The following is a 9,551-nucleotide window of genomic DNA, read 5'->3' as shown; positions in this document are numbered from 1 at the left end:
CCCTGGGTAGAGTGCTGTGACATCACAGCTCACAGCAACCTCCAACTCCTGGGCTCAAGCGAGTCTCCTGCCTCAGCCTCCCAAGTAGCTGGGACCACAAGGCACCCGCCACAATGCCCGGCTATTTTTCGGTTGCAGCCGTCATTGTTGTTTGGCAGGCCGGGGCTGAATTGGAACCCACCACCTTAGGTATATGTGGCTGGCACCTTAGCCACCTGAGCCACAGGCACTGAGCCAATCTAGTTCTGTCTTGATCTTTCACTAACATTTCTAAACATAGGACTTAGAACCTTTAGCGCAATGGTTCTCAACCTTCCTAATGCTGTGACCCTTTAATACAATTCCTCACGGTGTGGTGACCCCCAACCATAAAATTATTTTCGTTGCTACTTCATAACTGTAATTTTGTACTGTTATGAATCATAATGTAAATATCTGATATGCAGGATGTATTTTCATTGTTACAAAGGGGTCCCAACCCACAGGACCCAAGCCCCCATTAGACTTAGGTTCCTTTAGCAAGGCCATAAGGTGGTCCTGACATTCTCTACCTCTCCAGCCCCACCTTCTGCCTTCCTTCCACGTCCAACTCTCCAGGACTGCCTATCTACACAAAATTCCCTGGTCACACTCACTAAACATTACCATCTAAGGGCCAGGACACATTCTAGGCACTGAAGATAAATAATAAGACAAGTTAATTCAAAAGTTAATTCAAAAGGGTACCTTCCAGCAGAGAAAACACTAAGAAAACAAAGAATAATTCCTGATACTGTTGAGGTCAGTGAAGGAAATGAAGCTGAAAAAAGTGACAGAGTATGATCAAAGGCCAACAGGCACTGTTTTGGTTAGCATGGATAGGAAAATACTCCCTGAAGCAGTGACCTTGGAGAAAAGATCTGAATAATGGTGGGAGGGAATCCCCTTTAAAAGATATTCTCATCTGGCTCAGCACCTGTAGCTGAGCAACTAGGACGCAGGCCACATACACTAGAGCTGGCAGGTTTGAACCCGATCCCGGCCTGCCAAACAACGACAACTACAACCAAAAAACAGCCGTGCGTTGTGGCAGGCACCTGTAGTTCCAGCTACTTGGGTGGCTGAGGCAAGAGAATCATTTAAGCCCAAGAGTTTGAGGTTGCTATGAGCTGTGACGCCTTGGCACTCTACTGAGGGTGACATAATAAGACTATGTCTCAAAAAAAAAAAAAAAGATATTCTCATCTTTAAAAGATAGATCTTGGCTCAGTGCCTGTAGTTCAGAGGCTAGGGCACCAGCCACATACACCAGAGCTGGTGGGTTTGAATCCAGCCCAGGCCTGCTGAACAATGATGACAACGACAACCAAAAAAAAGCTGGGCGCTGTGGTGGGCCCCTGTAATCCCAGCTACTTGGGAGGCTGAGGCAAGAGAATCGCTTAAGCCTAAGAGTTTGAGGTTGCTGTGAGCTATGTCTACCGAGTGAGACTCTTGTCTCAAAAAAAAAAAAATAGATCTCAAATGTTCACAAGGTAGTTGTATTACATTCCTTACACACACACACACACACACATATTTATGTAAAATCTCCTTATGTTTGTAGCTATGATACACCCAAACCTGAATCAACGAAACCTAAAGCACACTGGACTTCAGTATGACAGGTAACACATTTTCATCTCATCTGAGCCACCTGCTGTGAAAAACATTCTCCCTAAATTGTCAAACTTGGGAACCAGTGGCCAACCATTGGCACTTACATAACTATTTTATGTCCAATATTTTTTTCAGGGTAACAAAAAGAAATTTTATTTAGAAAGAACAAAGAAAGTTCAGAGCACTTCCAAAGAGAGTTGGAAGTAGGTCCCTCTCATGAAGGAGCAGAGGTGAGAGAGACCTATGTCCAACTTTAAAAAGATAATATGGAGGGGGGATTGCAGAGTGTTTACGCAAGAGGAATAGAAATGTGGAAGAGAGGGCTAAAAAAGTAAAATTCCAGTGTATGAATTCTAAAATGGTTCTTTAAAGCAGGAAAAAACAGCAACTAAGGAAGACTTGAATTTTATTTTTTATTGTTTATTTATTTTTTTGAGCCAGTCTCTCTATATTGCCTTCAGTAGAGTGCAGTGGTGTCATAGCAACCTCAAACTCTTGGGCTTAAGTGATTCTCTTGCCTCAGCCTCCCAAGGAGCTGGGACTACAGGTGCCTGCCACAAGGCCCAGCTATGTATTTTTTTGTTGCAGTTGTCACTGTTATTTTAGCTGGCCCGGGCTGGGTTCTAACTCACCAGCCTTGGTGCATGTGGCCAGTGCCATAACCACTGTGCTACGGGTGCCAAGCCTATTTTTTGTTTTTGTTTTTTTTGAGACAGAGTCTTACTATGTTGCCCTCGGTAGAGTGCTGTGGCATCACAGCTCACAGCAACCTCAAACTCTTGGGCTTATGTGATTCTCTTGCTTCAGCCTCCCAAGTAGCTGGGACTACAGGCACCTGCCACAACACCCAGCTACTTTTTTGTTGCAGTTGTCATTGTTGTTTAGCTGGCCCCAGCTGGGTTCAAACCTGCCAGTCTGGGTATACATGGCTGGTGCCCTACCCACTGAGCTACGGGCACTGCCCAGACTTGAATTTTAAAGGGTATGAACACACATAGAGGGAAAATCCTAAAATGTAAGTGAAGCCATAGGAGATTCTTATTTTTAAACAAGGTTATGGAAATCACTTAATAAAATAGGCTTTAAACAATGTCTGACTACCCTTTTATTCTAAAAACTCAAAATAACTATGACTAAGGCTGTGAACGGAGAAAGAAAAAATGCACTAGGACTTGACTATAGGACATTTTAAGACATTTATTATTTGTAAAGAATAACATGTACAAATCAGCAGCAACCTGTACAACTCAATGAGATTACACGTAATTCAGTTACATACACTAGCTAAAATCTGCCATAGCCAAGGGCACAACTAAATCTCCTACATACACAATTCCATTACCAAAGTTATACTCTGGCTTTTATAATTGTTTCCTCAACACTTAGCAACAGTATAGTCCTACAGCTTTTGAGTAGAAATGCCTCTAACAGCCTTTCAGAGAGCAGAGGTGAATACTTTCTCATGGAGGAATGCCAGCTTTTCAAAGCGAGTTCGTTTCAATAGTGGGAACCATTCCCAGTGGGATAACTCTACCACACGATAGCCAAGCCGAATCAGCTGCCGTCTTTTCATGTTATGTAGTCCAAGCAGATCCCTGGTACCATAGCAATATTGGTTCTTATTTGTTATTTGAACAGCCAGCTTCACTGCTGGGACCTGCATGGGCCCCAGCTTATCTGTCACATTGCAAAGAGAGTCCCCCAACGGTCTGGCTGCTTTATTCTTTAACTCCATGGGCTGCTGCTCAATCTCTGATTCAATTTTCCCCTGGAAATGTCTTCTGGCTTTCCCTTTTAATAACTGATTCATCAAATCATCTGTAAGGCTGACTCCCACATGCTTAAGCCGTAATTTGGCTACATTTTTACCTGGTATGGCTTCTTTATTAAATGGTAATGGCTTCATGTTAACATCAAGCTGGACCTCCAAGTCAGAAGATCGGGTATGAGGCAAAATCATATGATGCTTGATGTACTGGGGCCCACCCAACATGGTTTCAAGTAAAAAGAGAGTTTCTAGGAATTCAGGCTTTGAATTCATATCTTTCCTTGCCAAATCCCACAGCATTTCAGACCCCTCTTGCTGAAGATGAGAACAAAGACGATTACCTTTGTAATGTGGACACTCAACGCCAATTGTACCATCAAGAGTATATAGTTCCTTAGTGAGTTCATACTTGGTTTTCTCCTGAGCTAACCTGACAAACCCTGGACTCAGAGCAAAATTGATCAACTCTATTGGAAAGTACTCAGAAAATGCCAGGCCCAGCAGGCAGGTGAGTAGATGTTCAGGATATTGGCTGAATTCAGGCATCTTTCTATGAATCTCATTTAGCAGGCTGGAATAAAATTCTTCTGCATTGGGTGGCTTATAATTCAGGGTTCCAAATGACCACAAAATCTTGGCAATATCTTTACTTCGACAGTGTGCTACTCTAGGAGGCAATGAAGCAGCCACAGCATTCATTACTCTTTCATCCAGGATGCGTAGAGCCGAGCAGCCAAGAGTCAGGTGCATGACACCTTGAACTCCCAGGGAAGGAATGCGCTGAGGAGCAACCTCTACAAAACGCTTTATGAAATTTATGTGATCCACATGAGTGAAACGGAACATTTTAAGAATATGCACTAAGGCATGACTACTCAAATGCTGCATGTCAGCACAAGCCAAGTCTCCAATTTTTCGCATGACAAATTCAGAGAGACTACTACTTGATTTAAAGAACCCCAAACAGATTGTACCAACCTCCTCTAAATTGATCAAATCGATATGCTTAAGGATCAATGATTCCAGTTTTTGCATTAGGTCCTGAGGGACCTGACGATTTTCACCTATAATATAAATTAAGTGAACCAGTTGGGTCAAGGATAGATCTTTCCAGTGCAAATTAAGATAACTAAAAAAGATTTTTAAAAACTGAGGTACTCTGCGGCCTAAGCACCGCCAAAGATCAGCCACCAAGAGAAGCTGATCCAGACTCATCTCCCATACCTGATGGCAAAATTTGGTTTCATACACAGCCAGCATTGAATGGGAGTGAGGGATTCCTAAAGTGACAAAGGCTTTCAAAATATTGATCAGATCTGGGGTATGAAAGAACTGTATATTTTTCACACTCAGCTGGCAGAGCAAAGCAAAGCTGGTATTGGAGAGCAAAACAGGATGCTGCTCTACAGGCAAAGAGCTCAGCTTACAGAAATAATCAGCGATGATCTGAGGCTGGAGATTACTTTGATAAACTCTGACTTTGTGCAAAATTAGTTCACTTTCTGAAATAGAAAGGGGCTGACAAGTCTCAGATCTGTTATAGCTGTGAAGCCGATACTCTGGTCTTAGCTGCAGGAAAACTCGGAGGTCTTCAAAGGAATCAAAAACTTCTACATCCTCTTCAACAACTCTCATGGCTCCGGGTGACTCCGGCTGCAACACACTGGCCTCAGAGGTAGAGGATTTGTTGAATTCCAAACCCAGAAGGGCACTGCTGGTTGTGAAGGTTCTCTGAGAAGAGGATCTGGTACAAATGTTCTCAATTTTTTTGTCAGGATGGTAGGGGCTACCATGTTCTGGAGAGTCCTGTCCCCTATGCTGCGTGTTGCTTCTCACATTCCAATATGCCAAACTTCCAGCTGCTCTAATGGCAAAAGGAATGCAAAGTGTTCGATATCTTAAAGGTTTTAATAACTTCAGCGTGGCTGCCATTCTGATGTCAGTACTGATATTTTTGGCAGTCAGAACACTGTCCTCACAAGTTTGACCAGGCAATTTCTTGTTTATTTGGTGCTTGATCAGAGCTGGACGGGGAGGTGTTCCACAAACAGTTCTTGGAAATCTTCGGCATATCACAAGAGCCATGGATCACAAATGACTGGGCCAGAATTGGTGCCAGATACTGAAAAAAGGGTAGATGAAGAATGAGTGGCTTCTACCTGTCAAAATATCAAAATTTACACATTAAAAGAAATAGATTAAAACTACACTGCTGTCCTCTCCAGTAAGTTCAATGCTAGTGAATATCCAAACCACAGACAGCATATATTGAGGATAAACTCCTGTGCTTTGCACAAAGGCATGTGAAAACCCCAAACCCAGTATACCAGTGGGAAGTTCCCAGATTGCTGCTCAATCCAGACTTCCTGTATTATAGAAAAGCAGTGGCAGAAGAGAGGGTCACACTGCTAATGTTTAAAAGGAACAAGGAAGGCAGATTTTCAGAAAGAAGGGTGGGAACAAAAATTAGCAATTCATTCCCTCTCTTTGATATCAACACATAAAGGTTCCACTTGAAGAATAAGAAAGTCCGTAAAAACTGCCATGCTAACAGCACAAAGTAAAAAGTGGGATTTGGGCCAGGTGTGTTGATAACACACACCTATAATCCTAGCTACTCAGGAGGCTGAGGCAGGAAGATCACTTTAGGCCAGGAGTTCGACTGAGACCAGGCAGGGCAACATAAGTGAAAAGCCTTCTCAAATTCAAAAAAAAAAAAAGAGTGGGATTTGGTATAAGGTTTTTAATTAATTATATCCACAATAACTCTTGTTATTCTAATGCCATTCCTGTGCCTCTTAAAAGATGCCTATTCTCCTTTTCAGGAGGCTGAAATAGAACTTAAATCATTATTGCAGAGTAGTCACAGAGAAGCTATATAGCTGGGAAGTATACTCAAAAACTCACTTTGATAGGGGAGCAGAAGGCTAAGGGTCTGCTCACTGTCAATTCTGGGTGAGAAGCAAAGAACATCTCAAAGTTGGGCTCAGTGTTCAGGGAACACCAATTCACATGACTGCACTGCTGACAAGCCAGGAGAGCAGTACAGCTTTCCTAGGGAGGAAGTGGGCTGGCAGTGCTTCCAGTGAGTTGAGTGCTGATTATTCCTTATTCTGTCTGTGAGCAAGACAATCTCCATTTTCATCCCATGGTAGAAACTATGAGTGGCTATAAAACTGATTCTGCTATACCCTTGCTTTCTTTAATGCTTTTCATTTTTTCTGCTTTTTCTTTTTTGAGACAGAGTCTCACTTTGTTGCCCTCAGTAGAGTGATGTGGCGTCACAGCAACCTCAAACTATTGGGCTCAAGCAATTCTCTTGCTTCAGCCTCCTGAGTAGTTGGTGTCACAGCTCACAGCAACCTCAAACTATTAGGCTCAAGCAATTCTCTTGCCTCAGCACCTGACTACCGGTGCCCGCCACAACACCCAGGTATTTTTAGAGATGAGGTCACCCTCTGGCTCAAGCTGATCTCAAACTCAGGAGCTCAGGTGATCCACTCGCCTTGGCCTCCCAGAGCACTAGGATTACAGACATGAGCCACTGTGCCTGGCATTTTTTTTTCTGACTTACATGCCAATACCTGACAAGCAAGATCCAAGAAGATCTTGCTCTACCAGTCTATAGACCTGACAGGGCTACTGCTGCAGAAAATTCCATTAAGAGTCCCAAGGTACCAAAAAGACTCTCTAAAATGCCTGCTCAACTCAACTGTCAACCGCCTCTTTTCAGAGGTCATATCAATGGCTCTGGTCCAGTGACCCAGCTATACAGGCTTCTCTGGATGGCAGGAACATATGTTCTTATTTCTTTGTGACACAGAGCAGAATTCTTTCATGCTAAATCTTCATTTAGTTCTTTACTATACTACCCACCTAGTTTCATCCTATGGGTTCAGATGCAATAGACCAGGGTCAGCAAACTATGTCCCAGGGCCTAAATATAGCCCTCAGTTTCTGATAAGTTTTATCAGAACATAAGCTAGGCCACTTACTAGATAGATAGATAGATTTCTTTTTTCTTTTTTGAGACAAAGTCTCAAGCTGTTGCTCTGGTAGAGTGCCATGGCATCACAGCTCACAGTAACCTCAAACTCTCGGGCTTAAGCGATTCTCTTGCCTCAGCCTTCCAAGTAGCTGGGACTACAGGCACCCACCACAACACCCGCTGTTTTTTGGTTATAGTTGTCATTGTTGTTTGGCAGGCCCAGGCAAACCCATCAGCTCCGGTGTATGTGGCTGGCACCATAGCCAATGAGCTATGAGCACCAAGTCCCATTTACTATATATTGTCTATGTCTGCTCTCACACTACATGAGTAGAACTGAGTAACTGTGGCAAACTGTGTGGCCTGCAAAGCTTAAAATATTTCCTGTCTGGCCCATTACATAAAAAGCATGCTGATCTACGCTATGGATCATTAGTTTACTTCTACGAACGTAGCTGACCAAAATAGAAAAACATTAGGAAAATAGTTGTGAAATATTTTTCTTTAATATTTTGATAACAATAATTAAAGATTAATATGCCTCAAAATAGTCACCAAGAATCTCAATTAATATCACACTACAGGCAAGGTAGGAACAAAAGAGAAAGAAGGTAACAGAACTCTTCAGTTCTACAACAGAGCCCTTAAGAAGACCTCCTTTAGAACTTGGAATCTAAATTAACACAATATAACGTGCAACTAAAGTCATAAACTATTCAAATCTGTAGTCTTTATTTAATCTCAGGAAGTAGTGAAGTAGATCTTAAAAGACAGCTTTTTAAAAACCCATTTTTTATAAAATAGCTGTTGTTATACTAAAGCAAAAAAACTGAAAACAACCCAAATCTCCGTCCAGTAGGGGAGGCTGGTTTACAGGATAAGTGTATGGCTGAAATTGACACATGGAAAAGTACCCAAAAATATTCAGCAGAACAAATAGTACATAAACAAAAGCCACCACCTAAAATACACTTACCTAAAAGGAAATTAACTATATAGCTTCTTTGTGGGAAGATTTTGTTATGTCTTTGGTAAATTAACTTTCCCCCCCTTTTAAACTTAATATAGATGAGTATATGGACTGACTTAACAAATATCTATAAATAATTTTAAAAGCACACTTAAAAAGTAAAATTATTTCAATTAATTCTACCTAGAGTACTTAATGAAATTACTGTACATGATCCAGAAATGAACAAAAATACATTTCCTAGAACACCAATGTTTGGTGTAGATCCAGTATTTTAAAATGATATGACTCTTTTTGATTTCTAAAAATATAGCTAAATTCCAAGGTGAAAAATCACAAGACGCACAATTGTCTTACGGCCTCCTCTGTGCCAAAGGATTAGGTAGGGCTCAACATCAAAAGACTGACTTGCCAAGTGTAGTGGTTCATGCCTGTAATCCTAGCACTTTGGAAGGCTGAGCTCAACTTAAGACCAGCCTGAGCAAGAGTAAGACCCCTTCTCTACTAAAAATAGAAAAACTAGCTGGGCATTGTGGTGGGTACCTATAATCCTAGCTAGTTGGGAGGCTGAGGCAGGAGAATATCTTGAGCCCAAGAGTTTGAGGTTGCTATGAGCTATGACACCAAAGCACTCAACCTAAGGTAACAACATGAGACTCTGTCTCAAAAGAAAAAGACTGTCTGACTCCCAAGCTCACATTATTAGTATACTAGAGACAAGAATGGGAGTCAAGAAATTTGAGGGTGGGGATTGAGGGTAGCAGGTAAACAATTTATGGTTTTTTAAGCTTTCTAGCTGCCAGGGAGCTAGAGGGTTAGATCTGAGTAAACTCAAAAGCCCCTCCTATCTCTAACTGTCCAGATTCTAGTATCTTTCATGCTAAATCTTCATACACTCAACTACAGGTTGAGTTTCCCTTATTCAAAATGCTTGAGACTGGAAGGGTTTTAGAGTCAGGTGTAGTGTCTCAGGCCTATAATCCTAACATTTGGGGAGGCTGAAGCAGGTGGATTCACTCATGAGTTGGAGACCAGCCTGAGCAACAGTGAGACCTCGTCTCTACTGAAAATAGGAAAATTAGCTGGGCATTGTGGAGGCCACATATAGTAACAGCTACCTGGGAGGTGGAGGCAAGAGGATCACTTGAGCTCAAGAGTTTGAGGTTGCGGCTCAGCGCCTATAGCTCAAC

At 42.1% G+C, this 9,551-nt stretch overlaps 2 protein-coding genes across 4 annotated transcripts in view; both read right to left on the bottom strand.

Moving 5' to 3' along the window:
- UBOX5 (U-box domain containing 5) overlaps nt 1-9,551 on the bottom strand; it is a 100,664-nt gene that overhangs the window by 85,474 nt on the left and 5,639 nt on the right. The window lies entirely within an intron of this gene.
- FASTKD5 (FAST kinase domains 5) overlaps nt 2,741-9,551 on the bottom strand; it is a 12,447-nt gene continuing 5,636 nt past the window's right edge. For 2 of the 3 annotated variants that reach the window (XM_023512210.1, XM_003788054.3), the window contains exon 2: nt 2,741-5,525. In XM_023512210.1, coding sequence (XP_023367978.1) covers nt 3,071-5,488 — 2,418 coding nt within the window. In that variant the 5' untranslated portion in view covers nt 5,489-5,525 and the 3' untranslated portion in view covers nt 2,741-3,070. Of the gene's footprint in view, nt 5,563-9,551 lie in introns of all 3 variants that reach the window. The other variant, XM_023512209.1, reaches the window with a different exon arrangement.

The sequence above is a fragment of the Otolemur garnettii genome, unplaced genomic scaffold, assembly GCF_000181295.1.
Source record: "Otolemur garnettii isolate 467f Iridium unplaced genomic scaffold, OtoGar3 scaffold00025, whole genome shotgun sequence".
Lineage (NCBI taxonomy): Eukaryota > Metazoa > Chordata > Mammalia > Primates > Galagidae > Otolemur > Otolemur garnettii.
The sequence above is the reverse complement of the archived record's forward strand: the minus strand, read 5'-3'. Positions and strand labels throughout refer to the sequence as shown.